The sequence below is a fragment of the Tiliqua scincoides genome, chromosome 10 (genome assembly GCF_035046505.1).
Source record: "Tiliqua scincoides isolate rTilSci1 chromosome 10, rTilSci1.hap2, whole genome shotgun sequence".
Classification (NCBI taxonomy): domain Eukaryota; kingdom Metazoa; phylum Chordata; class Lepidosauria; order Squamata; family Scincidae; genus Tiliqua; species Tiliqua scincoides.
The window spans coordinates 3,934,495-3,961,944 of record NC_089830.1 but is presented as its reverse complement, the minus strand read 5'-3'; the positions used below and the strand labels follow the sequence as shown (position 1 = coordinate 3,961,944).

Sequence of the window (27,450 nt, the reverse complement as noted above, 5' to 3'; positions counted from 1 at the left end):
GCAGTGTGATTGCTAAGGGGGGGGGGTGCTTGTGCCTTACTTTGCATGATGCTGGGCTACAGCAGGCTGCAGGAAGTGCAGGCAGCCCTGCACCGTGCTCCCCGAAGCTTGGAACCTGCAAAAGAAGCAGGCGTAAAGCAATTCCGTTTTGCAGGAGGTGCTTTGCGCCTACTTTTGCAGGTTCCAAGCCTTGGGGACCGCTGTGCAGGACTACCTGCACCTGTAGCCTGCTACAGCCCAGCATCATGTAAAGTAAGGCAAAAGCACCCCCCCTTAGCAATGCAATTGTGGGGATTGTGCTGCTGCCCTAGCCCCTCCCACACAAGACTTACTGAGGGAGTAAAGCTCCCTCAAAGTTTGAGAAACCCTGCTCTACTGGGTTACTGAACTTTGGTCTCTGCAGGGAGCCCATAGCAGCTGCCGCCAAGGTTTAGTATTTGACAGTTTCAAGTGCGAGGAGGCAATTGTACAACTATTGCACCTTGGTCATGTGTTCCTCTTATCTGTTTATAAGGCTCCAAGAGCTAGTATTTTAGCAGAGGTTGCAGCAGGTGGTTAAAAGCACTTGGCTTTTAAAAGCACACTGAGGGAGCTTTGCAGTTTAGAAGTGGAGAGAGATGTTGAGCTGATGGCCAAGGGAAAAGCTGCAGTGCGGGGGACGGGACGGGACAGGGGATCCTTTGGAGAGGTCATGAACAGCTAAATGCAGGGTACCTCTACTGCAGCTGCCCCAAACACCTCTCTACCGTCAGCACCTCTTGTGAAGGACTCCTGGCCTCTGCTTGTGCTTCAGGCCTTGTCCCCAAAAGAGTGTTCATCTCATCCTGACATCCTCCTGCACATTCCCATTGTCACTTTTTGTTTGCATGGGAGATGTAGTGTCTTCCCAAGCCCCAGTTTGGCTGCCAGGGAAGCCAGCGGGGAAGGCACAGGGAGAAACAGAACAGGGGTCATTGATCAGCCTCCCCTTCTCACAGCTGCTTGATGTCTGAAGTGACGTGACCCTTGGAGTAGAGAAGCAGCATTGGCTGTCATTAGTAGAGAGAGCAGGAGACTTCTTCCAGCTGCTAATTCTTGCTGAAGCCTGTCGGGTTCTGGGACTGCCACCTCCACAAGTCTTCACCTGGGGGCGAAGAGGAGAGGGACAGAACAAAAGAAAATATTTCTTTACGCAGTGCACCATTAATACATCCAGCCTAGATGGGGATTGGACAGATTTCTGGAGGAAGAGTCTATCACAGGCTACAAGCCATGATGGGCTCATGCAATTTCCTAGGAATACCTGGTGCTGTAGGCTTATACCATAGTCTTTCGAGACTGAAGGTTGCCAACCAACCAAGAAGTAGGCTGCCTCTGAATGCCAAATGCAAGGTTTCTTGTGTGCTCCCAGAAGCATCTGGTGGGCCACTGTGAGATACAGGAAGCTGGACTGGAGGGCACTGGCCCTGATCTAGCAGGGCTCTTCTGATGTTTGTGTGTGTGGCCATGAGCAACTCATACACTGTGTGGCTGGCCGAACCAGGAGAATGGTGGAAGGCTGTCCCCAGGGTCTTTGCCCACAGAAGACAGCGAAATGTTGGCTGGTCTCCTTGGAAAGGGTTGCAGGTAGAAGGACAGACAACTGCTTGGGGGGGGGGGAGAAGAGGTTCCACTCACACATCTTGTCCAGGCCCCGGTCAGCTTTCCAGCCCAGCTCCTGTTCAGCAAGGCGTGGGTCAGCATAGCAAGAGGCCACATCCCCCTCACGTCGGGCCACAATCTTGTACCTGATCTGCAACAAAACACAGAAGCAGCCAGTTGTTGAGCTCCATGGGGGGAGAGGGGGGGCAAGCAACTGGTGGGATGAAAGGGGCTGGAGGAACAGCAAGGGAGAGCTATGAGCAGCCTCCACCTCCAGCTGGTTCTGCCCACATGGCACTGGTATGGTCTGCCCCTGACACAAGAGGGATGGAGAACAAAAAAGACACAATCAAACCAGCAGTAATAAGCAGAGCTCAGCTGTGGCCCCTCAACAGCCGCAAAGCATGCGGTGGGCAGTCCTCATGGGATGCACCTTCTTGGATTTGTGCTGTGAAGTGCATCTGTGCAGGTATGGCAACCAAGTAGCCCTACACTAGAATCCCCAGGCATATGACCCAGGCAGAGTTGTTGGCAACCTTTAGTCTCGAAAGACTCTGGTATTGCGCTCTGAAAGGTGGTTCTGGCACAGCGTCTAGTGTGGCTGAAAAGGCCGATTCGGGAGTGACAATCCCTTCCACACTGGGAGCAAGTGCAGTCTGTCCCTGGTCTGTCTCCCTGGCTGTGGGCCTTCCTTCTTTGCCTCAGACTGTTGGCCAAGTGTCTCTTCAAACTGGGAAAGGCCATGCTGCACAGCCTGCCTCCAAGCGGGCCGCACAGAGGCCAGGGTTTCCCACCTGTTGAGGTCCACTCCTAAGGCCTTCAGATCCCTCTTGCAGATGTCCTTGTATTGCAGCTGTGGTCTACCTGTAGGGCGCTTTCCTTGCACGAGTTCTCCATAGAGGAGATCCTTTGGGATCCGGCCATCATCCATTCTCACAACATGACCGAGCCAATGCAGGCGTCTGTTTCAGCAGTGCATACATGCTAGGGATTCCAGCATGTTCCAGGACTGTGTTGTTTGGAACTCTGTCCTGCCAGGTGATGCCGAGAATGCGTCGGAGGCAGCGCATGTGGAAAGCGTTCAGTTTCCTCTCCTGTTGTGAGCGGGGCAAGGGTCCTGAGGCCGAGAGGAGTGACTACCACGTGCCCAGGAGCAGAGAGGTATTAGGCTTCCCAGCGCTGCAGGGCTGCTCTGAACATGGCAGGCTATATCCTTCACACAACCAGGTCATCTCATGGAGGCACAATGATTAATGCCTCTCCGCAGCCATGTTCACAAGTAGTGGGACAACAGAAGGCCTGCCAAACACAGTGTGCACTCCCCACTTGGTTGGCAGGCAGCAAGTCACACAGGCTCTCATTCGTAGGGCACAGTCCCATTGACAGCACTTGATCCAAGTCCCACTTATATATATGGACAGGGTTTAAGTAGCTCTTGCATGCATAGGCTGAAAGATCAAATCACCTTTTTCCCCACATTTTTATATCACTCTTTCTCCAAGGAGCTCAGAATGGTGTACATGGTTCCTTCCTGTCTTTTGTCTTCACAACAACCCTCAAAGGTAGGCAAGGCTGAAAGAGAGGTGACTGGCCCAAAGTCACCCAGAAAGCTTCACGGCTGGGCAGGGACTCAAACTGGGGTCTTCTAGGTCTAAGTCCAATTCCAGAATAACTATGCCATTCAGCCACCTGTTGGTACTCTCTCTCCTTTCCCTGGTCTCCAGCAGAAGTTTACCCCCTTCCTCACCCCGGCTTGTCCCCCTACCTTCTTTCCCGATGCCTTCTCCATGGCTTTGACCATCTGCAGGACCGAGTAGCCTGTGCCAGTGCCAAGATTGTATATCTGCAAAGATAAAACTTTGGTTATTAAGACAGCTGCATTACTACTGGAGGAAGAGTCTACCGAGCCATGGCTACAAGCCAGGATGGGCTCATTCAGCTTCCTGGTTTTAGAAGTAGCCTGTCTGAATGCCAACGCAATAGTGCCAAGGTGCGTGGGACCCTTTGCTGAGAAACAACAGAAAGGTACATCCCCGAGGGGTTTAAAAATCTGATCCAGGGGGCAACCACAGAAGGGAAAGAAGATGGAGAAGGGCTCAGTGCCATGTGGCCAGCCACATGCTTCCCTACCTTGCAGCCACACTTCTCCTTGAGCTTCTTCAAAGCTGCGATGTGGCCCTTGGCAAGATCCACCACATGGATGTAATCCCGAACACCTGCCAGAGAACAAGGAGGTCCATCAGCCAGTGCCCAGGTCCCCCAGCCTTGCTGATCACTGGGGTATTGAACTACAGGCAGTACAGACCCTGCTTATGACAGTGAAGAACACCGCAGAGCTTTTCAAAAGGATGTGCAGATTCTTCCCCCCTCTGATGTGGCTGGGGGAGTTTTGCTGTTGGCCTGACTGTTTGCTCATGAAGGCAATACTACGCACTGCCCAGTGAAGGCAGAAGACCAGCAAGTGGGACATCCCAAGTGGCCAGCAATACAGCCTGTCTCTCTAGCTAGACACATGGATGGAATCTGTTGGGTTTTGCTTGCCCTTTCCATTCTGTAGCAACATGGCTCCCTCTGCTGGACAATCCTAGTCACTGCATCCAATTTTCTCCAGCTCTTTTTGGTCTATCAAGTTCAGGGGAGGCATTTTTCTATAAGCTTGCTGGTTGGAGCAAGCTTCCTTCCCCACCCATCCAGCTGCAGACCCACTAAATTTGAGGTGCAGGGGGAAGAAACTCTGCCAGGCAATACTTCTCTCAGATAGCCCCCAGTTTCCCTGATTTTTGCCCAGCCACCTATGGAGACACTCTATCCCCAGAACATCTCCACTTGCCAGTTCTGAGCCAGGAACAACTTCAGATCAATGACTGAGATCTTACTAGGGCCTTGGGCCAAGTGTCAGAGAGGACAGAATGGGATACAAAACAACAACAACAACAACACAAGACTACCAGGTCTGGGAAGGAATCCTGTGCAGTGTCAGCCTAGCTGGGCAGGGTCAAAACCAGCTGGCGTCAGTTCTGGTGACAGCTCTGATAGGCTTGGAGAGTTGCCTTCCCTAGCCTTGCCACCCACCCATGGTCCTTTAACTGGAGAGGCTGGGCTCTGTTCTGCCACCTCTGTCTCAAGGGGAACACTCAAAGGGAGGGTGGTCTATCAAATCCAGTGTTGTCTACTGAGGCTGTCCCAAGATGGAAGCAGAGGTCTGCTACCTGAGAGCCTTCAACTGGCAACAGACAGGAGAGTTCCACTCCCAAGCTGTGCCCCCACAACTCCTGCTTTTATATATTCAACTTCGCCCAGAGGTGGTTTGGACAGGTTTGCGGAGGGAACTCTCTACAGAGAAGATGGCAACAGGTAACTCACCCGTCCCATCCACTGTCTCATAATCACTCCCAAACACGTTCAGGCACTCCCTGCGCCCCACAGCCACCTGAAGCAGGCAGAAGGGGGAGAGGGAAGAAAAGACACGAGTTCAGAAAGTTTTCTTCATACAATGGACAAAACAGAATCCAACTCACAAGGGATTCGGTACCTGGGCAACGTAGGGCATCAGGTTGTTTGGGATGCCCTGGGGGTCCTCTCCTATCCTTCCTGACTCATGGGCTCCGATAGGGTTGAAGTAGCGCAACAGAACAGCATTCCAGTCCTGGGAGGAGAGGCAGGGAAATCTGATTTTAAAAACCCAGTCCAGAACAGTCCTGCATGCAGCGAGGCCTCCAAGCTGCAAGGGTAGAGTTGAGTACAGCCCTGCCTTCTCACCGGTTCCGCCTTGCACAAGTCCTGGATCATCTCTTCAATGAAGTACTTTGATTTGCCATAAGGGTTCGTGCAGCTGCCGACTGGATGGCTTTCATCGAGGGGAAGGAAAATGGGGTCTCCGTAGACGGTGGCCGAACTGCTGAAAACGATGTCCCTGACTCCATGCACTTTCATGGTCTGTGGAACAAACTCAGATTAACTGGCCTGGGGCCACTTGAACATGTGATTTAGCAGGTTTTTAAGACATTTGCACCCAGTGGAGGGACAGACCATTCACTACTACAGACAGCTGCCCTAAAAATAGAGCCACAGAACCCAGAAGAGATTTTCAGCAATTTTCAATTTCTGTACTCCAAACTCCCACAGCACACCTGTCGAAAATGGCCATGTTAAATGTGCCGTTAGGCCTCTCATGGTACTTGGGCTATTAGCCAACACAGCTACTGCATGGGAGATGAACAGTCAAACATATGGTCTCTCTGAGGGAGATTTTGCAGCAGCCTCTGTGGCCTTCCTAGGACTTTAGATAACACATTGCTCACCTCCAGCAACCGGATGGTCCCAGTCAGGTTCACCTTGTAGTAGTCCAGTGGCATCTGGACCGACTCTCCAACAGCCTTGAGGCCTGCAAAATGCAGCACGGCCGAGAAGCGGTGCTGCCGGGAAGCAGAGTGTGAGCTATTGCAGGAACACCAGCTTGGCAGGGTTCTGAGTAGAGCCAAGATTCACATTTCCCAAACTCTAATGCACTGTTTTGTTCTTTGTAAAATGGACTCTGAAAAGAGTACAAGACACACAGGGACTCCCTGCACACCTTGCAGGAAAGGGCAAACTATGTTGAGTTGGCTACCTCCAATACCCAACAAAGCCTGCTGACAGGGCCACATCCAGGCTTTGCCATACTGTGACCCTCCTTATCTTGCAGGCTTGGCACCCGTGGACTTGAATATCTGTGGATGCTGAGCCCGTGGCTGGGGGCCTCAAAGGACCTCCTGGATATGACCAAAAGTGCCTTCCGGTCTTATCTTGGAGGTCTTCCAAGGTGCAGAGAAGTCAAACACAGTCTCCCTACACTTCTGAAGGCCTCCTGGAGACTTGTGAAAGGCACTTCTGGTTTGCCAGCATGTCCCCCCCCCCAAAGAATTTCACTATCCATAGAATTCAGTATCCACAAGGGGTCGCAGAACAGAACTCCTGCAGATACAGAGGGCCCACTGTATGTCAGAGGGGCAAAATGACACCCAGAAAAGAGGACAGTGAAAAACCAGCGCTTTTGCAAGGCTGGAGAAGAAGGGGACCCCCAAAGCACTGAAAATAATGCTTATTGCTAGAGGCAGTCTAAAAATGGTTTTATTTTTTCATGTTATCCTTAAAAAAGGCTGAAAGTGGTGTTATAGCAGTGTTATGTGATTTTTATGCCAAATTAATATTTTAATCAATTTTAAAGCATTTCTATCAAGTGTCATCACTGTCATATAGGTGGTATAAAGGTTTTTATACTTGTGGCTGTCGGCAGGCATGGCCACAGGAATAAAACAGTCATAAAACACATCGCACGTAAATACCTGAAGAGCACAACTACGTAGTCGACTACTTGAATTAAACTTATAGGAGCTGTTTAAGATTTGCAGGCTACTTGTATGAACAATACAATGAACCTAACGCTGCCAAACACAAACATATTAAGACACTGTTAAATTAAAACATTGAGAAGATAGCAATTTGAACCAACAGAATTGAGTATAGCAGGGGTGCCCAAACCCTGGGCCTGGGGCCACTTGCGGCCCTCGAGGCCTCTTAATGTGGCCCTCAGGGAGCCCCCAGTCTCCAATGGGCCTCTGGCCTTCCAGAGATTTGTTGGAGCCCACTCTGGCCCGACGCAACTGCTCTCAGCATGACGGTGAATGTTTGACCTCTCACGTGAGGTGCGGGATGAGGGCTCCCTCCACTGATTGTTGTTTCACAGCTGTGATGAAGCAGCGGCAGCAAAGGAAAGGCCAGCCTTGCTTTGCGAAAGGCCTTAAGCTATTGCAAGACCTTCATTCATTCATAAGTTCATCTTTAATATATTCATTTATGTAAACTTATGTAAATTTATTCAAATTTTAAATGTAAATCAATTCTTTTTTTCCCTGGCCCCCAACACAGCGTCAGAGAGATGATGTGGCCCTCCTGCCAAAAACTTTGGACACCCCTGGAGTATAGCATTGGAACTGCTATGGAAACAAACTGGTTTTAAAGGGCAGGGGAAAAAAACGCACCAACATAGCAAGGAACCATTAAACACCTGCTTACTTGCATGTAAATACAACCATGCAGCTCAGTTTCACTTCCATAAGAGTTCAATACATTTATCAGCTTGGAAGGAGGGCATTTGGTGGGCCTCTGTGAGATACTGGAAGCTGGACTAGACGGGCCTATGACCTGATCCAGCGGGGCTCTTCTTATGACTTTCTTCTTAAGTGTTTTTGGGGCCTGTATTCAGCAGATCGGGACCATTCTGGTGTGTTGCATTCCTCCCTGCCTGCCCTTCCCAATGGACCAAGCCACAGTCACCTGCTCAGGAAGCACACTGTGGCTCGGTTTCATTTTCTATAGGGCGCCATGCATTTTCCGAGCATGCTCAGAAGACTCTGCAACCAGTTAAGCAACAGACCTCCGAGGGAGTCAGGAGCTTAGAAACAGTCAGAGGCACTCAGAACGATCCACAGATGCTCTGCAGCCATTTTAATAGGTACATGGCAGTATTTCTTTAATTGAGCAGGAGAAGGATTTTGTCGTTTTATAAGAACCTTATGGCGGTGTTATTTTGCTTCTACCATTTTAGACTGCCCCTACCTATTGCTAAGACCACTCCAATGAAATCCCCCTTAAACACTCAATACATTTCCAGCAAGTGGTGAAAGACAGAAGGAGTCTATCAAGAATTAAGAAAGCTCTGCACATCCTGCCCGTCAGAAGATTCCTTCTTCCCAGCAACTCTAATTTTAGACTCCGGACACAGAGAGTGGGGCTTTATCCATTAAAAATAAATGTGTTCAACAGCTCAGAATTTCCGCCTTCCCCTCCCCTGGGCCAGATGACAATCCAACATAGGATGTCATTGGATGCAGGCTGCCATCTGTGGAAGAACCTGCACTTTGCACACAGGAGGTCCCAGCTCCAGTCCCTGCAGTTCTCCAGGAAGAGAAGAGAAAAACAAAAATCTCATCCGGAATGCAAATAGCCATGGCCAGACATTTGGACAGTTCCAAGAGCCATGGATTGCAGGTCCAACTGCAGGCCAAGGCACCTCCAAGGGCCATCCATGGGCTGTGGTGGCCTCTGTCCCCAGGCAGCAGATGGGGAACCAGGGGAGAGCTCTCTGGGGTGGTGGGAGAGAGTCTGAACCTGTGGTGCCAGAGGTTCAACGGAGATGGCCGCATTCAAGATCCTCACCTTCTTGAACAGCTCCTGGAGGCCTGGCTCATTGAGGACATCCAGCTCCTGGAAGAGGATCTCCTTGCCTACGATGTCCTGCACACGGCGAAGGCTCTCAGGCTTACTCTGTCCCCCTGGAAAGGAGAGAAGCTCTGACACTGCACCAGAGAGGGCATCATTCCACACACACCCCCAACAACAAGAGATACCAACGACAGCTCCAGAACCCAGATTTGGCCCCTTCCAATCCAAGGACTACATAGCCTGACTCCGAGGGGCTCATGGCCTCCCCCTCCCACCTGCACCTCAGCTCCTTCTTCCAGACTAAGAGGGAGAGAAGAGGACTCCTTCACAAAATGCATCACAGCTTATTATAATTTACAGCACTGAGCCACAGGGCACAGAAGAGGCCCACCAATGTCAGCCAGGATGACTGAATGGAGCCTCTGGGTTCAGAGGCCACCAGTGGAGACAGGCGGCTGGGCAAGAGGAGTCTTGGAACAGGGCTGCTGCCTGACCCCCTTAGGAGCTGCAGTATGCGCTCCAAAATGGTAGCCCAGAGCTCCTTGGGGAAGAGCCAAGTGACTGTCAGAGCAGCAGCTTGCAAGAGGAAAATCCTGCCAGTGGGAGGAAGAGGAGAAAGGAGTCCTTCATCGGCACCTCGACCGAGCAGCTTAGGGGGAGGGGCCCCCTCTGTGGTTATCATGGGCATGAGGGGGTTCAAGAGTCCTAGTTCATGCAGGAGCCACATTGGGGAAGCCACTGAACCCGCAGCTCTTGTTGCAAAATACAGTCACCTCCTGGGGCCTGCAGCAGGTTCTGGGTCCGGTTCTCCTCACCTCGGATGGCATTGTGAAAGTTGTCAATGACCACAGGGGTGTAGCCCGCCTCAACCAGCTCCAGCACACAGTGGCTGCCGATGTAGCCAGCTCCACCAGTCACCAGGATCTTCTCTGACATTGTTCCTAAAAGGACACCCAGACGTCACTCCAGAGTCGAGAGGGACTGGGGATCCCAACAGAGGGCCAGGCAGTAGGGGTGGGCTCCTAGCAGAGAAATCCTTCGACAATATGCACCCCCTTAGGTTGGGATCTTCACATAGAAGAGACTCCCTGTGGTATACTTGGTCTCACTCCCCCAGGGTTTTGGGGTGCTCAGAGTTGTTGGTTCTCAACCCTAGAGCCCTCAAAGATCCCTGTTTGGTAGTACTGCCACCACCCTGTAAGAGCCAGTGCCTCAGTCCAGGGACACCGAGACCCTCTAGGCTTAACTATATCCCTTGTAGGCACTGAGCACTTTCTTTACTTAAAGTCTCAGTCCTCAAGTTACTAGTCCACAATGAGGATTTGAGGTAGCTTGCTGAACGGCTAGGCAGGATTCTGAACCTTTGTCCCCAACAGACAATGAACCAACATGGTAAAAGGATTTTTACTTTATTAAGTACATAGGGTTACAAAAAGTTACAAAAGGCAGCAAATGCTAGAGGCATAAAAGCTTCTAGGAAACATATCAGCATAAAACAACAAAGCTAACTGGCTGACTCTATTATTCTCTAACTCTCACCTGGGTCAGCTTCCTTTGTAGATCCTCAGGCCCAGTTACCTATGGGCCACATGGTCCTGGCGGGGCAGGATGTGCACCTACCACCTTTTCCGCCAAGAGACAAAAACCAAAAGACCCTGTCCTCTGGAAGTGGGGCTGGATGCTCGCCCTCTCAGCTCTTCCCTCCCCCCTGGAGATCTACAGCTGCATTCCATCCTTGATGGGTGTCTTTCTGGCTGCCTGGGTGCTACACAATCACCTTCCATTGAGTTGTAAATCCCTTGCAGCAAGGAAATGCAAGCCACTTCTGTGTTACTGTTTTAGCTTGGTTCAGGCTTTACATGCTACTAGGCCTAAATGGTATATATTCATGACACTCCCCCTCCCCCAAACAAGGAAGCCAGGCGCAAATGTCAGTTGCACAGGGGAAGCAGAGACCTTAAGGATGAGACTGGACAGGGTCGGCCCAGACCCTTCCAGCGCCCAAGATAGCAAGCCAACATCACCATCCCACTGCTCCTCCAGGCCCCTGGATTCTAAGAAGGAAAAGGGGGCTGGAGTGGAAGAGAAAGTGGGGGGGGGGGAAGAGTGCTGGGGGTGCAGCAGCTCCAGGGATAACCAAACATCTTCACAGCAGGAGAAACAGGATCTGTGGATACAGGAGGAGGAACGGACTCTGACTAGGAGGGCCTGAGTCAGCCTGCAAAAATCCACCGTGCTTGGCTGAGGAACCAGGAGCAGGCTATCGGCACCCAGAAGCACCCCCTGGCAGCCTGACACACATCTCTTCCATTCCACACCCTGCCAGTGCATGGGCTGGCCCAGCCTCCCTACATGGATTGAAAAGGCCCTCTGTGCTGCTGCTCTGAGGGGAGCAGGGCAGGAAGCGATGAGCGGGTTTCTCTGCCCATCCCAAATGGACACTTCAGGAGAACAGGCCTGCCTTAGTTTCTGCAGGGGTGAGGTGCTGCCTAGGACAGAAGCCCTCTGAGCAGTTAGCAGCTGCAAAGAGGACAAATTGCTCACTGGGGAAGAGAATACGTAAGTTACGTGCACACACAGAGGCTTAAGAGACACCCCAAAGAGCACTTGCAAGGCAAACAAAAAGTGCAAATGGGTGGTTGGATTCCAATCCCACATGCGCCACACTCCCCAGCAATTTGGACAGGGCCTGCAAGCCTCAGTTTTCCCCATCAGTAAAATAGGAAATACTGACAAGCCTACCACACAGGGGTGTTGTGCGAGTTAACAAGGCAAGGCAGACATTGTCCCTCAATCAAAGCTTCTGGGCTATGACAGGTCAGTTTTCAGCACCCCACTTGACACATTTCCAGTGCTGCGTGAAATCTTCACCCGCATCCAATTGCTGCTGCCAAAACTGTCCATGCACCTCTGCTCTGATCCCACACTGGCTTCCTGTTTGTGCCCAGGTTCAACACAAGCTCCTTGTCTGTACTTCAAAGGCCCCCCCACCTCCTAGCACTCCTATTCCATTGCTGGACTGTGACCATCAGTCGTCAGCCTCCACCACCCTCAACCCCCAGAGCGCCACAACTCCACCCTTCCTCCCTCAATGCCCCCAATTGCCTCCCACAACACCCATGAGAAATGCTCTCCACACCTTTTCCATGGAGCCTTCAGCTTCATCCCCTTCCCCGCCTGAAATGTCAACAAACACATCTTTGCTCCTATTTTACCCAACCTCCTTTTCCATTTTTTTTTTTTGTTGTCCAATCCTGGGGCCATTTCTTCCTGCAAATGCATTTTTTAAAATAATCCAAATGCTACTCTTGGTTCATCTCCTTATTAGCCAAAACAGAAGCGACAACATTTCCAACCCCACTCCCATTTTCCACGGCTGACAGACTGTGACCATCTGTCCAACACCCTTCTGGGACCGCCCTGGCAGAACCTCACTCACCCAGAAACACTTAGCCTGAGCCCAAAAAAACCTGCTTCTAATCAAATCCTGGCTTGCTGTGACCTCCACTCCAGCGGGACAGAGATTTCAGCTTTATTGCTAAAAAAAAACAGCAGAGCAAAAAGAATGAGATGCTTTTGGCAACAGTGCCCATCTCAACCCTCTTCCCAAAAAGCCAATTTTTTTTTGCTAACTGGCTCCTGAGCCTGAAGGCGGAAATCTGGCAGGTGAAGCTTTTCCTCTGTCACTTTCGCCTCACACCAGGAAAAGACCTGCCTGCTACATTCCGATTGTCACGCTCTCCAAATCCTGCCTTGCTAGTTCTGAGGGGTGGGGTGAGCGAGAGGACAACCAAGGTCAGTACTGGCTCACCCTGCTTCCTGCCCTGCAGGTGTGTAAGAACAGCCACGTGGCGTGGGTGTGGAGCCAGCTACGTGGCCACAGAGGTGGCCACAGAGAGGTGTTGCAATATCCTGGACCAGAACCAAATAAGAGGAAGGCATGAATGAGCCTGGCTCCCCTGGGCAGGATGTGGGCGTGGGGCTGCCTCTGCAATACAGTTACACTTAATATTAGACATTGGAATCACACCATACTATGGGCCTCTGCAGGTGAGTTTAGACTCACACCAAATTTCAGAAAGGCCAGAAAGGTTCCTGCATCCTTTCCATTCTGCTCTCCATCACAGCCAGCAAGATGTCTCAGACAGGGCATGAAGGCTAGAGACACCCACCCTGCTGTTTGCCCACACCAACTGGTATTCAAAGGTAGACTGCCTCTGGACATGGAGGTTTTATTTAACTGCTACAGCTAAGCGTCAGTACAATACACCGCTTCTCCTCCTCTGAGAGTTTGTTTTTAAAGCCATCTAAGGCAGTAGCTAGCAGGACCACAGAATGGTGTTTGATTGGAAAAATCGTCATGTGCCATACAAAAAATATTATCTGACATCAATCTATTGCCAGCCAGGTCTGGCATTTCAGTTTTATGAGAAATGAAGAGAAACAGACAAGAACACACCTGCCAATCTGCGACCTGAGGCAAGTGTCTCATGGATGGCCCTGCCCTGGGAGACAGGATACAACGGAGTGTGTTCTTGTCTGTTTCTCTTCATTTCTCAAAGAACCAGTAGAGTCATTTGAGATGGGGAAAAGGCTCATTCTCCAGGAATGCTGAACACCCAAACAGTGCCAAAACACACCGATTCTTTGCAAAGTGCCATGAGAGATCATCAAACCATTGTTGGCTTTGCTTGCTTATCACCTTCAAAAAGCAATCTGCTCCAGGACTTCATAAAGAAGCTTTGCACTTTCTCGCATGGCACCAGCGAAAGGTCTGCTGGTGGTTACATCTTCAACCAAAAGCTTGAACCACAACACAGAAAACAGGTTATGAGGCTCAGTATCTTTGCCGCAGGAGAAGGTTTGACTTACCCACAAAGAGGCAAAACAAGGAACGCAGACACAACTTTTAGCTATAGGTGATACCCATCCACACTGATCACCGCTAAGCAACTCAGCCTTGTGGTCGAGACCTGAGCTTAGATCTCTGTCAGGAGACCGATATAAGAACAGCCCCACTGGATCAGGCCACAGGCCCATCTAGTCCAGCTCCCTGTATCTCACAGCGGCCCACCAAATGCCCCAGGGAGCACACCAGATAACAAGAGACCTGCAAGGCTTCCTGGGAATTGTAGTTAAGAACATAAGAACAGCCCCACTGGATCAGGCCACAGGCCCATCTAGTCCAGCTCCCTGTATCTCACAGCGGCCCACCAAATGCCCCAGGGAGCGCACCAGACAACAAGAGACCTGCAAGGCTTCCTGGGAATTGTAGTTAAGAACATAAGAACAGCCCCACTGGATCAGGCCATAGGCCCATCTAGTCCAGCTTCCTGTATCTCACAGGGCCCACCAAATGCCCCAAGGAGCACACCAGATAACAAGAGACCTGCAACCTGGTGCTCTCCCTTGCATCTGGCATTTTGACATAGCCCATTTCTAAAATCAGGAGGTTGTGCATACACATCATGGCTTGTACCCCATAATGGATTTTTCCTCCAGAAACTTGTCCAATCCCCTTTTAAAGGCGTCTAGGCTAGACGCCAGCACCACATCCTGTGGCAAGGAGTTCCACAGACCGACCACACCCTGAGTAAAGAAATATTTTCTTTTGTCTGTCCTAACCCGCCCAACACTCAATTTTAGTGGATGTCCCCTGGTTCTGGTGTCATGTGAGAGTGTAAAGAGCATCTCCCTATCCACTCTGTCCATCCCCTGCATAATTTTGTATGTCTCAATCATGTCCCCCCTCAGGCGTCTCTTTTATAGGCTGAAGAGGCCCAAACGCCGTAGCCTTTCCTCATAAGGAAGGTGCCCCAGCCCCTTAATCATCTTAGTCGCTCTCTTTTGCATCTTTTCCATTTCCACATAGATGTGTCTGGGGAGGTCTCTTCACACAGAGTAGGCAAGGGACCCTTCAGATCCCTCCTTAGCCCTACACACATATCCAGGTGGGCTGAACCACACTTTTTTCCAGTTTCATTCCAAGTCAAATCCTTGGTCCACATGGGTTAACACTGTCATCCCTGCCTGGCATTTGCCTTTCCCACCCCTTTCTGAGTACCAGGACTTGAACCTGGAATCTTCTGTATGCAGAGCAGGAGATCTACCACCAAACAACAGGTCCTTCCCTTGCCCATGCACTTTAAAACAGCCTTACAAATACGCAAACCAAACTCAACAAGTCAGTGTGAAAGATACTAGCCACCCTGCACAAGTACATAGTCATTATTTGTGAGCGAGAGAACCAACCAGGGACGTGTTATGGGTGGGAGGCAGGTGAGGCAGTGCCTCCTCACCAGAGTCCTTCGAAAAGTAATGCCACCATGGTAGGTGCTCATGTACTCTCAACTTGAGCACCTCCCACAGAGGCGATGCTTTTTGAAGGACTCTGGTGGGGAGGCACTGGCTCACCTGCCTGCTTTGCATGTGGGTTGAGAGTGCCCGCATCTCCCATGGTGGTGGTGCTTTTCAAAGGACTCCAGTGGAGAGGCACTGCCTCACCTGCCTGCTTTGTGAATGGGTTGAGAGTGCCTGAGCACCTGCTTTGAGCGTGGATTGAAAGTACTTGAGCACCTCCCATAGCAGTATTGCTTTTTCAAGGACTCCGGTGGGAAGGCACCGCCTCACCTGCCTCCTCACCCACTGCACATCCCTGAAATCCACTATGACAAAGCTCCCTTGCTGGCTCACCTGGGGACAAGTTCTACTCACCACAGGCGACCAGTGCTCCATCTAACACTTCACAGAAATGACAGCAGCCATTCTCAGTACTAGAAGTGTTGAAAAAGGGTGTTCTTCACCTTGCTCAGAAGTAAGCCCATTGTGCTCAGTAAGATTTGGGCTGCAATCCTGCCTTACTTGCCACAAAAACACCTCTACTTATTATCCACTTCCTCTTGCCTTCTGGATGGCTTCACCTGACCCTGGCCCTCCCTCCAGGGAGAACACTGAAACTGGTCCTGGCACCTCCTTCATCCAGGGATGCGCAGTGGGTGTGGGTGGCAGGTGAGGCAGAGCCTCCCCACTGGAGTCCTTTGATGAGCATCAGGGACAAGTGGAGGGTGGGGAGGCAGGTGAGGCAGAGCCTCCCCACTGAGTCCTGTGACCAGCACTAGGGACATGCTATGGGTGGAGAGGCAGGTGAGGCAGCACCTCCCCATTGAGTCCTTTGAAGAGCACCAGGGACGTGTGCAGGGTGGGGAGGCAGGTGAGGCAGAGCCTCCCCACTGAGTCCTTTGAACAGCACTAGAGACCTGCAATGGGTGGGGAGGCAGGTGAGGCAGAGCCTCCCCACCAGAGTCCTACAAAAAATGCAAGGTGCTGAAGCACACCCAACCCACAAGGGACGGGATGCTGGCGCCCCAGGACGGATGCAGTGGCGTAGTCAGAGGGGGGCAGAGCATTAAGCCTTGCAGGGGGGCTATTCCAGGCGGGGGGCTCCTTGCAAGCCTGGGCGCTCTGCCCCCCCCCCCAGCTGCACCCTGCACCGGCGGAGGAAAAGGGTCTCCCCTTCCTTGCCCCTCTGCAGGGCTGCTGTCTCCTCGGGGCAGGGACCGGGCCAGGCGGTAGAGGAAGCTTCTTCTCCTCCTCTCCCCCCCCCCCCCGGGAGCCTCTGCCCGGCTGCCAGCCAGCCCTCCAGTCCCCCCCGCCCCTGCCACTCACCTGCGAGCGCCTCCCAGCCAACAGGCAGCGCGCTCTTCGGCGCGGCCCCTTTAAGCGCGGCTCGTTCTCGCCCCGCCCATCTCCCCTCCCGGCCCCGCCCCGCTGCCTGACCACGCGCAGCCGCCTCCACTGGCAACGTGGAACCCTTTCCCGCCACGCCTCCCCTCCGCTACGGGAAGCGGCGAGGGCCAAGGCGGATCAGAAGGCGAAGGCGCTGCCTGCTCTTTCAGGCTGATGGATGCTGCAAGCCAGTGGCCAGGGCTGGGCTAGCATCCCGGCAGCAGAGCTGCGTGGTGGGTGGGGAGGCAGGTGAGGCAGAGCCTCCCCAGGGGGAGTCCTTCCAACAGCACCAGGGCCGGCTGGGGGAGGGGCAGGGGGCTTTGCCCCCCCCCAGCCAGCAGTCCCCCCCCCAGCATTTTTTCCAAAGCTGCCCTGTTTAATCTGCCTGGGTGATTTGAAGTCCTTTTTGCCACATTTTTTGTGCACAGGAAGGTGCTTCTGGCAGGGATGGGGGGAGAGAGAGTGTATGTGTCTAGGGTGAGTAGAACAGGGTCCTGGGGGGCTCCCTGGAAATCATGACCTCTGGTCACCCTGCCCCCATCCACAGCACGTGGAGAGCGGGGCTGGTCAAGAGCAGCTACAACAACTCGGTATTTATATACCGCCTTTCTGGTCGTCGGATTACTCCTCCGACTTTATTCAAGGCAGGCCTTTCTAAATCCCTCAAGGGGGATTTTACAATCATAGAGGTTCTCTCTTTCAAGAACCAACAACATGTCAGAATGGATCTTCCTGGTTTGGTCCCACTTCTGGCCTCCAGTTCTCCCACGCAGGCTGACAGCATCTCCATCTCTCACATGGAGGGCAGCCAAGATGCTTCTTGCTCACACCAAGAGCAGGTGGCATCCCTCAGCTCGGCTTGACAGCTGCTTCAAGGTCTCACCATTCTCAGTTCAGGGAGCTGCAGGCGAACTTCTGATGTTATCTTCGAGCTAACGGAGACTCTACCCTCTAGACCAGACCTCCTGCCCAAGAGGTCCTGACCAGACCTCCTGCCCTATATAGGCATTAAAAAGGTGTTGTGTAGGTGCTAGATAGGCGTTAAATAGGTGTTATGTTGTTGTTAGATAGGTGCTATATAGGTGCTGGATAGGTGCACAGGCGCTAGATAGATGTTGCATAGGCACTAGATAGGCATTATATAGGTGCGATATATGTGTTAGATAGGTGCTAGATAGGTGCTAGATAGGCATTATATAGGCACTAAATAGGCATTATATAGGCGTTAGATAGGCATTATATAGGTGTTAGATAGGTGCTATATAGATGTTAGATAGGCGCTATATAGGTGCTAGGTGTTGCATAGGCGCTAAGTAGGCATTATATAAGTGCTAGATAGGTGCTAGAGAGATAGGTGCTAGTTAGGCATATAGGTGTTAGATAGGCGCTAGATAGGTGTTGCATAGGCGCTAGATAGGCATTATATAGGTGCTAGATAGGCATTATATAGGTATTAGATAGGCGCTATATATGTGCCAGATAGACATAGGCGCTAGACAGGCATTATTTAGGTGTATATATAGGTGCATAGGAGTATTGCGTCCAGTTCTGGTCGCCACATCTCAAAAAAGATATGGTGGAAATGGAAAAGGTGCAAAAGAGAGCGACTAAGATGATTTCGGGGCTGGGGCACCCTCCTTATGAGGAAAGACTACGGCGTTTGGGCCACTTCAGCCTAGAAAAGAGACGCCTGAGGGGGGACATGATTGAGACATACAAAATTATGCATGGGAAGGATAAAGTTGATAGTGAGATGCTCTTTACACTCTCACATAACACCAGAACCAGGGGACATCCACTAAAATTGAGTTTTGGGAGGGTTAGGACAGACAAAAGAAAATATTTATTTACTCGGCGTGTGGTTGGTCTGTGGAACTCCTTGCCACAGGATGTGGTGCTGGCGTCTAGCCTAGACGCCTTTAAAGGGGGATTGGACAAGTTTCTGGAGGAAAAATCCATTATGGGGTACAAGCCATGATGTGTATGTGCAACCTCCTGATTTTAGAAATGGGTTATGTCAGAATGCCAGATGCAGGAGAGGGCACCAGGATGCAGGTCTCTTGCTGTCTTGTGTGCTCCCTGAGGCATTTGGTGGGCTGCTGTGAGATACAGGAAGCTGGACTAGATGGGCCTATGGCCTGATCCAGTGGGGCTGTTCTTATGTTCTTATGTGTGTCAAAAGGCCCACAGCCCAAATGCAGGCCCCGGAAGTCATCTGTCTGGTCCCCACTGATCATTGGGCTGTCTCATATCTTGAAAATAGGAACAAGGTTTGCACATTTTCTATTTGCAGCTAACGAGTTTCTATGTTAAAACAAAGCACTTATTTCTGGCCATCCTCTGCCTGGTGATGATGTAACTTTCTGTTTAATGAATCACTTCCGGTCCCTCAGCAGGCACTTCAGCCCTCTATAAGAACATAGAAACTTGTCCAATCCCCTTTTAACGGCGTCTAGGCTAGCACCACATCCTGTGGCAAGAAGTTCCACAGACCGACCACACGCTGAGTAAAGAAATATTTTCTTTTGTCTGTCCTAACCCGCCCAACACTCAATTTTAGTGGATGTCCCCTGGTTCTGGTATTATGTGAGAGTGTAAAGAGCATCTCCCTATCCACTCTGTCCATCCCCTGCATAATTTTGTATGTCTCAATCATGTCCCCCCTCAGGCATCTCTTTTCTAGGCTGAAGAGGCCCAAACGCCGTAGCCTTTCCTCATAAGGAAGGTGCCCCAGCCCTGAAATCATCTTAGTTGCTCTCTTTTGCACCTTTTCCATTTCCACTATGTCTTTTTTGAGATGCGGCGACCAGAACTGTAAACAATACTCCAGGTGTGGCCTTATCGATTTGTACAACGGCATTATAATACTAGCCGTTTTGTTCTCAATACCCTTCCTAATGATCCCAAGCATAGAATTGGCCTTCTTCACTGCCGCCGCACATTGGGTCGACACTTTCATCGACCTGTCCACCACCACCCCAAGATCTCTCTCCTGATCTGTCACAGACAGCTCAGAACCCATCAGCCTATATCTAAAGTTTTGATTTTTTGCCCCAGTGTGCATGACTTTACACATACTGACATTGAAGCGCATCTGCCATTTTGCTGCCCATTCTGCCAGTCTGGAGAGATCCTTCTGGAGCTCCTCACAATCACTTCTGGTCTTCACCACTCGGAAAAGTTTGGTGTCGTCTGCAAACTTAGCCACTTCACTGCTCAACCCTGTCTCCAGGTCATTTATGAAGAGGTTGAAAAGCATCGGTCCCAGGACAGATCCTTGGGGCACACCGCTTTTCACCTCTCTCCATTGTGAAAATTGCCCATTGACACCCACTCTCTGCTTCCTGGCCTCCAACCAGTTCTCAATCCACGAGAGGACCTGTCCTCTAATTCCCTGACTGTGGAGTTTTTTCAGTAGCCTTTGGTGAGGGACCGTGTCAAACGCCTTCTGAAAGTCCAGATATATAATGTCCACGGGTTCTCCCGCATCCACATGCCTGTTGACCTTTTCAAAGAATTCTATAAGGTTCGTGAGGCAAGACTTACCCTTACAGAAGCCATGCTGACTCTCCCTCAGCTAGGCCTATTTGTCTATGTGTTTTGAGATCCTATCTTTGATGAGGCATTCCACCATCTTACCCGGTATGGATGTTAGGCTGACCGGCCTATAGTTTCCCGGGTCCCCCCTCTTTCCCTTTTTAAAAATAGGTGTGACATTTGCTATCCTCCAATCTTCTGGCACCGTGGCCGTTTTGAGGGTGCCATTTCTATATGAGCGTTTTGAGGGCGTTTGAGCGTTTCTAAATGAGCGTTTTGAGGGCTCATTTCTATATGAAATGAGTTTGACATCCCTGGACTACAGGCTTACTGTTTAAAAGGAAAGCTGAACAGTCAGGGCCATGGCCTGGGATGAGTAGCATAGCTGAGTGGGGGGGGGACGATGGCAAGGGTACTGTGCTTCCTTTGGGACAGCAATGGCTCCCTTTGGTAATCAGCTGAAGCCACTTCTTTTTTTCAGAGTGGAAGAACTGGGCGGCCACTCTGAGTGACGCTCTGTTGCTTTAAGAGTGGCTGCTGGAAGGGGAAGAAGAAGAACCTATTCTTCTGCTTTTTTTCTGCAACATGTAATTGGAAGTCACCAGGGCTGGGCCAGGGTCTCCTTGTTTCAGGTAGAAGTGCCATTAGAATCTCCAGGGGCCAAGTTGCATGTTTTCAAATATGCCAAAAGAGAGCCCAGACTTGATCTCTTAAAAGTTAAGGCAGAACTCATCTGTTAAATGCCCGTGGTGCTGATTACAAGATTTGGGGACCTGGGGGTCAGATCCTCAGCCACTGCCAAAAGAACATAAGAACAGCCCCGCTGGATCAGGCCATAGGCCCATCTAGTCCAGCTTCCTGTATCTCACAGCGGCCCACCAAATGCCCCAGGGGGCACACCAGATAACAAGAGACCTGCAAAGCTTCCTGGGAATTGTAGTTAAGAACATAAGAACAGCCCCACTGGCTCAGGCCATAGGCCCATCTAGTCCAGCTTCCTGTATCTCACAGCGGCCCACCAAATGCCCCAGGGAGCACACCAGATCACAAGAGACCTCATCCTGGTGCCCTCCCTTGCATCTGGCATAGCCCATTTCTAAAATCAGGAGGTTGCACCTACACATCATGGCTTGTAACTCGTAATGTATTTTTCCTCCAGAAACTTGTCCAATCCCCTTTTAAAGGCATCCAGGCCAGATGCCATCAACACATCCTGTGGCAAGGAGTTCCACAGACCAACCACACGCTGAGTAAAGAAATATTTTCTTTTGTCTGTCCTAACTCTCCCAACACTCAATTTTAGTGGATGTCCCCTGGTTCTGGTGTTATGTGAGAGTGTAAAGAGCATCTCTATCCACTCTGTCCATCCCCTGCATAATTTTGTATGTCTCAATCATGTCCCCCCTCAGGCGCCTCTTTTCTAGGCTGAAGAGGCCCAAACGTCGTAGCCTTTCCTCATAGGGAAGGTGCCCCAGCCCAGTAAACATCTTAGTCGCTCTCTTTTGCACCTTTTCCATTTCCACAATATCCTTTTTGAGATGTGGCAACCAGAACTGGACACAATACTCCAGGTGTGGCCTTACCATCGATTTGTACAACGGCATTACAATATTAGCCGTTTTGTTCTCAATACCTTTTCTAATGATCCCAAGCATAGAATTGGCCAAGCATAGAACTGCCACCACTACTAGCAACCTGGCTTGAACCTGGGCTGAAACTCTTCCTGCCCTGCAAAGAAGAACTGTAAATGACCCCCTTGAGAGGAGAGCAGAACATGCTCTGAGGAGAGCCACCAAGGGCCCAATCCTAACCAACTTTTCAGCACTGGTGCAGCTGCAATGCAGCCCCATGGTAATGGAACATATTGCCCCCATACCTCAAGGAGGCTTCTATGACTGCCTCCCCATCACAGGATGCTGTGCATGCCCCTCTAGCATGGCTGCACTGGCACTGGAAAATTGGATAGGATTGGGCCCCGAGTTGGCAGCCACCGAGTCGGGAACCATTGTTGCAGTGAGGCAGGAGGCCGTGTCTCCCTGTCCAGCCTGCTCTAGCTCCTTCTTTGCCGTGTCCCACCATTTTTCTATCCTGGAACTCAGGAGGGCATGAATGTGACTGCAAGGCACATTTCCATCCAGGTACTTAGCTTCAGCAAGGTGGCCACAAATTGTGCCTTCCAAGACCAGCCGCTCGGCCCGTTCAGTGTGGGGTAGGATGTCCCCATGGCTCAGGTCAGTGTTTCTGCCTTGATGCCTCACAGCAGCTGTGCCTCAGCTTCCTCTTCACAGCCACTGATCCTTGCCTCGGAGGCTGCACCAGGAGGTAGACCACTACTGGTTCCCAACCTGTGGTCTCCAGAATGCATTGGGGTAATAGAAGTGCACTGGAAGTAGATTAAAACCGAAGTGGAGATGCAACCCTGAATAAATTTGTTTTGTACTGTATAGTTTGTTTTGTCATGGCCCAGGTCCCAGGGATTTTGCCCCCCCCCTCCTGCCCACCCCCCTTCAGTCCTGCTCTTATCTTTAGTAGGGGGAGAGTCACTGTCCCTCTTCACCCCAAGGGCTGCTTGCTGGTGTTTCTCCTGCATCTTTTTACACTTTTTACAGCTCAGTGGCCCCAGGCCCAATCTCTAGTATTTTCCTTTGGAAAAATCTCATTACCTGATTTAAGGGAATTAATTGCACAGACAGACCATGAAACATTTTAAGGTCATGAATTCAGTCTCCCATCTCCATGAATACTATGTTGGTATTCCTTGGGCTATACTGCCCCCTAGTGATCAAATCTGTGAACCGGCGTCTGTTCTTTTAGTGCCTTATCAGGGGTGTCCAAAGTTTTTGGCAGGAGGGCCACATCGTCTCTCTGACACTGTGTCGGGGGCCAGGCCCAAAAAAAAAGAATTAATTTACATTTAAAATGTGAATAAATTTACATAAGTTTACATAAATGAATATATTAAAGACGAACTTATATAAATGTATGTATTGGCAACCTTCAGTCTCGAAAGACTATGGTATCGCGCTCTGAAAGGTGGTTCTGGCACAGCGTCTAGTGTGGCTGAAAAGGCCAATCCGGGAGTGACAATCCCTTCCACACCGGGAGCAAGTGCAGTCTGTCCCTGGTCTGTCTCCCTGGCTATGGGCCTTCCTTCTTTGCCTCTTAGCCTCAGACTGTTGGCCAAGTGTCTCTTCAAACTGGGAAAGGCCATGCTGCACAGCCTGCCTCCAAGCGGGCCGCTCAGAGGCCAGGGTTTCCCACTTGTTGAGGTCCATCCCTAAGGCTTTCAGATCCCTCTTGCAGATGTCCTCGTATCGCAGCTGTGGTCTACCTGTAGGGCGCTTTCCTTGCATGAGTTCTCCATAGAGGAGATCCTTTGGGATCCGGCCATCATCCATTCTCACGACATGACCGAGCCAACGCAGGCGTCTCTGTTTCAGCAGTGAATACATGCTAGGGATTCCAGCACGTTCCAGGACTGTGTTGTTTGGAACTTTGTCCTGCCAGGTGATGCCGAGGATGCGTCGGAGGCAGCGCATGTGGAAAGCGCTCAGTTTCCTCTCCTGTTGTGAGCGAAGAGTCCATGACTCGCTGCAGTACAGAAGTGTACTCAGGATGCAAGCTCTGTAGATCTGGATCTTGGTATGTTCTGTCAGCTTCTTGTTGGACCAGACTCTCTTTGTGAGTCTGGAAAACGTGGTAGCTGCTTTACCGATGCGTTTGTTTAGCTCAGTATCGAGAGAAAGAGTGTCGGAGATCGTTGAGCCAAGGTACACAAAGTCATGGACAACCTCCAGTTCATGTGCAGAGATTGTAATGCAGGGAGGTGAGTCCAGATCCTGAACCATGACCTGTGTTTTCTTTAGGCTGATCATCAGTCCAAAATCTTGGCAGGCCTTGCTAAAACGATCCATGAGCTGCTGGAGATCTTTGGCAGAGTGGGTAGTGACAACCGCATCGTCAGCAAAGAGGAAGTCACGAAGACATTTCAGCTGGACTTTGGACTTTGCTCTCAGTATGAAATGTATGAAAGTATGAATGTATGAAAGTCTTGCAATAGCTCAAGGCCTATAAAAGGCCTTGCAAAAAGCAAGGCTGGCCTTTCCTTTGCTGCCACTGTTGCCTCAGAGACGTGAAACAGCAAGCAGTGGTGGGTGCCCTCATCCCACAGCTCACATGAAAGGTCAAACAGTCACCCTCATGCTGAGAGCAGTTGCGTCGGGCCAGTGCGGGCTCCAACAAATCTCCAGAGGCTCATTGGAGACTGGGGGCTCCCCGAGGGCTGCATTGAGAGGCCTTGAGGGCCGCAAGTGGCCCCAGGGCCAGGGTTTGGGCACCCCTGCCTTAGTTCAACTGACAGCTTAGTTCAAAAACAGCTCAACTTGCTGTTTTCCCACTAGACAACAGCGCAACCTAGTGGTGCTACTCTGGTCGAGTAAGCCAGGCAAAGAGATTTGTCCTGTCCCCACATTGGGCACTGTGTATTGTTTTTCACCTCCAATGCTTTCTTTTTCACAAAATGCAACCATGGAGGCTGTAAGCTGTAGCAAGATGCTGGTGCAGAGGAAGGGGTTTCTTGATGCTTTCCCTTCTAGGTGTCTCTGCTACACCCCCCAACCTGTGCTACTTTCCCCATCATTGGGAGAGATCAATTATCTGTATTATTAATAAGACGGTTTACCCCAGCTTTTCATCTCCAACAGGGGAGGTGCTTCAGGCAACATACATAACTAAATTTAATCAGCAAGTCAGAGAACAATAAAAATGGAAAAGGCAGGAGATAGCACTAATTAAAAAAACTATAGCCCACCATCATCACCACCAAACTGAGAAGCAATTATACAACTTCTTGAGAGAGTAGCATTTCATATGGTGACTGAATGACAAAAAAAGATGGCACCAATGAATTTATCCTGATTCATAAGAACATCAGAAGAATCCTACTGGATCAGGCCATAGGCCCATCTAGTGCAGCTTCCTGTATCTCACAGCGGCCCACCAAATGCCCCAGGGAGCACACCAGATAACAAGAGACTTGCAAGGCTTCCTGGGAATTGTAGTTAAGAACATAAGAAAAGCCCCACTGGATCAGGCCAAAGACCCACCTAGTCCAGCTTCCTGCATCCAACAGTGGCCCACCAGATACCTCCAGGAGCACTCAAGCCAACAAGATACTCTTGCCACTCACTTGCATCAGGCATTGAGAAATAGGTTATCTCCAAAATATGGAGTTTGCATCATGGCTTGTAACCTATGATGGACTTTTCCTCCATAAACACTGCTTGACACATTTTCCTGGAAGAAGACCCCATTGAAAACGATGAGACTTCTGAGTAGGCATACATAGGATTGCAGTGTCTGATTCCCAATTATTTGGCAATATGGACAAGAAAGAGGCCTCCCCCCCCCCAAAAAAAAAAAAAAAATTAGGCTGCTTAGTTGAACTTGGAGGGAAACCAGGAATCCGTGGTTGTTTGTGAAAGATTGTGAACTGAGTTCTGGTTTAGAAAATAAACTCCTGGGCTGTGCCTGGGTTTGGATGAATCCTGCTCCCCACCGCAAGGTATGTGGCCGCTGCCACAAACCACCTTTTGCACCTGGCTTCATCATGGGAGGGCCTCAGGCTTCCAGAAGAAAATCAGGTGGCTCTCACAAGTCTGAAGCCTGCCCACCCAGCCACCCCTGCTGTTCAGGGCACTGAGCACATCATGGACACTATCCATGCGTTTCTGCCGCAGCTCTTCCCCAGGCACTGAGATTTCACCAGACCCAAGCCACATTTTTCCAAAAATATCTTTGCAAGCACGAGGACTGGAAAGCTGCACCTTGGAAAAAAAAAGCGAGACTCCTGGAACGTTTCCTTCTGCATCCCAAGGGTGACACTGCGTTTCTGCACAGAATCCTGCCACACAGACCTATTTAGTGTCTCTGCTACAAGGTGGGACGGCTTCCAGGTGGTTGCATGTGCCACTGCAGCTGGTTGAAGGGGACCAAATCCAATTGCCAGGCGATCTGGTTCCTTTTTACCAGCCCCAGGGGCACAACAGCACGAGATGCACTTCCTTCTCCCGCACACAGCTGTTGTCGGCTGCTTCTGAAGTGGCAATGGAGGACTGGCAAGTCCATCCCAGGCAGGGATCCCGTCCCAACCATACATACTTCTTAACATTCCATAACGTCGGCCAACTCCATATGGGCATATGAAGAAGTATGTAGGCTCAGGAGGGATGGAGGAGCAGTTGCCCGGTGTCATTCGGAAGAGCCTGTGACAATCCCTATAAAATAAGAATGAAACAACATCCATTAGTAGAGAACAGAACGACAGGAGGATGCTTCTAGTTCGGGCTGTGATGGCTAAATAGCACCTCTGTGATCAGAGATAATGCGCACACGAATCCCAAGTGATACTCAGAGATACCTGGCTTGCTGCTGTCCAGTACAGCACTTCTGGCTAGGAATCTGTTTATCTAAGCCAGTCACTCCCAAACCTTTTACCGCCGCAACCCATGTCATCAGTTGTGGCGGTTGTGTCATGTCCCAGAATGCCATTGTCCCGGAATGTCATGCCCCAGAAAGCTGCAGGTTGCACCCCAGAATGCAGCTTCCAGTTGCACCCCAGAATGCAAGGCCACAAGGCATTCTGGGGTGCGACACAGCCAACAAAGTATGTCACCAGCTGGCGCTACCTGGAAACCGCAAAGCATTCTGCGGTGTGACGCAGTCCAGAATGCATTGTGGTTTCCAAGTCGCATGAGCCCCACACGAAAAATTGGGTGGTGACCAACAGTTTGAGAACTGCTGATCTAAAGCATTTGTATCCTGCCGAGGGTCATAGCCAACCTTTCTCACAAGGGGAGAATGCCACAGTTGCAGGCGGGGCTTCCAAGAAATGAATGGACCACCAGTGATCTCCCCAAAACCTGCAAAATGTTGAGAGTTCAGGAATCTTGTTGCCAAACCCAAGGCTCTGCGTGCATTTCAGTATCACCAATTGTCCAAACATGCTCCTGTAATGTTTCAGTTGAATGAGGGCAATTGGTCTTCTGAGTTCACAAGCACTTAGCTACTTAAAATTAGTATTTGCTTTAAATTGCATGCAGAAGGTCCCAGGTTCAAATACTGGCATCTCCAAGGAGGATGGGCAAAGACCCGTGTGAACCTCTGAAGGCCTGCTGCCATTCAGTGTCAACAGTACTAAGCAAGGATGAACAGTGCAATCATATGTATGCCCACTCAGAAATCAATCCCCTTGTATTCAGTGAGGCATACTCTTAAGAAAGTGTGTGTAGACTTGCAGCCCAAGTCCACACAGGACTGTATAGGTTGGCTTCCTGTGTAAATACATAACTTTTGTCAAGTTCTCCT

At 50.6% G+C, this 27,450-nt stretch overlaps 1 protein-coding gene across 2 annotated transcripts; it reads right to left on the bottom strand.

Annotated features, from left to right (window-relative positions):
- Positions 1–659: 659 nt before the first annotated feature.
- On the bottom strand, positions 660–26,045 carry GALE (UDP-galactose-4-epimerase). Of its 2 annotated transcripts, none has more exons than XM_066638833.1 (11): positions 25,911–26,045; positions 9,597–9,764; positions 8,818–8,933; positions 5,922–6,035; positions 5,380–5,556; positions 5,153–5,266; positions 4,984–5,050; positions 3,751–3,836; positions 3,386–3,463; positions 1,657–1,771; positions 660–1,123 (listed from the first exon to the last, which is right to left on the bottom strand). In XM_066638833.1, the coding sequence occupies exons 2-11, from the start codon at positions 9,757–9,759 to the stop codon at positions 1,068–1,070; spliced, it is 1,086 nt and encodes a 361-aa protein (XP_066494930.1). In that variant the 5' UTR covers positions 9,760–9,764; positions 25,911–26,045; the 3' UTR covers positions 660–1,067. The 2 variants fall into 2 exon arrangements, with proteins under 2 accessions (XP_066494930.1, XP_066494931.1); XM_066638834.1 differs by having other exon boundaries at positions 9,639–9,764.
- Between the last annotated feature and the right edge of the window lie 1,405 nt (positions 26,046–27,450).

Coding starts and splice junctions, on each gene's coding strand:
- GALE (XM_066638833.1), bottom strand. CDS start 9,759: ATGTCAGAGAAGATCCTGGTGACTGGTGGAGCTGGCTACATCGGCAGC. Junction 5,557..5,921: donor GGACCATCCGGTTGCTGGAG/GTGAGCAATGTG, acceptor TTTGTTCCACAG/ACCATGAAAGTGCATGGAGT. Junction 3,464..3,750: donor AGGAGAAGTGTGGCTGCAAG/GTAGGGAAGCAT, acceptor TTATCTTTGCAG/ATATACAATCTTGGCACTGG.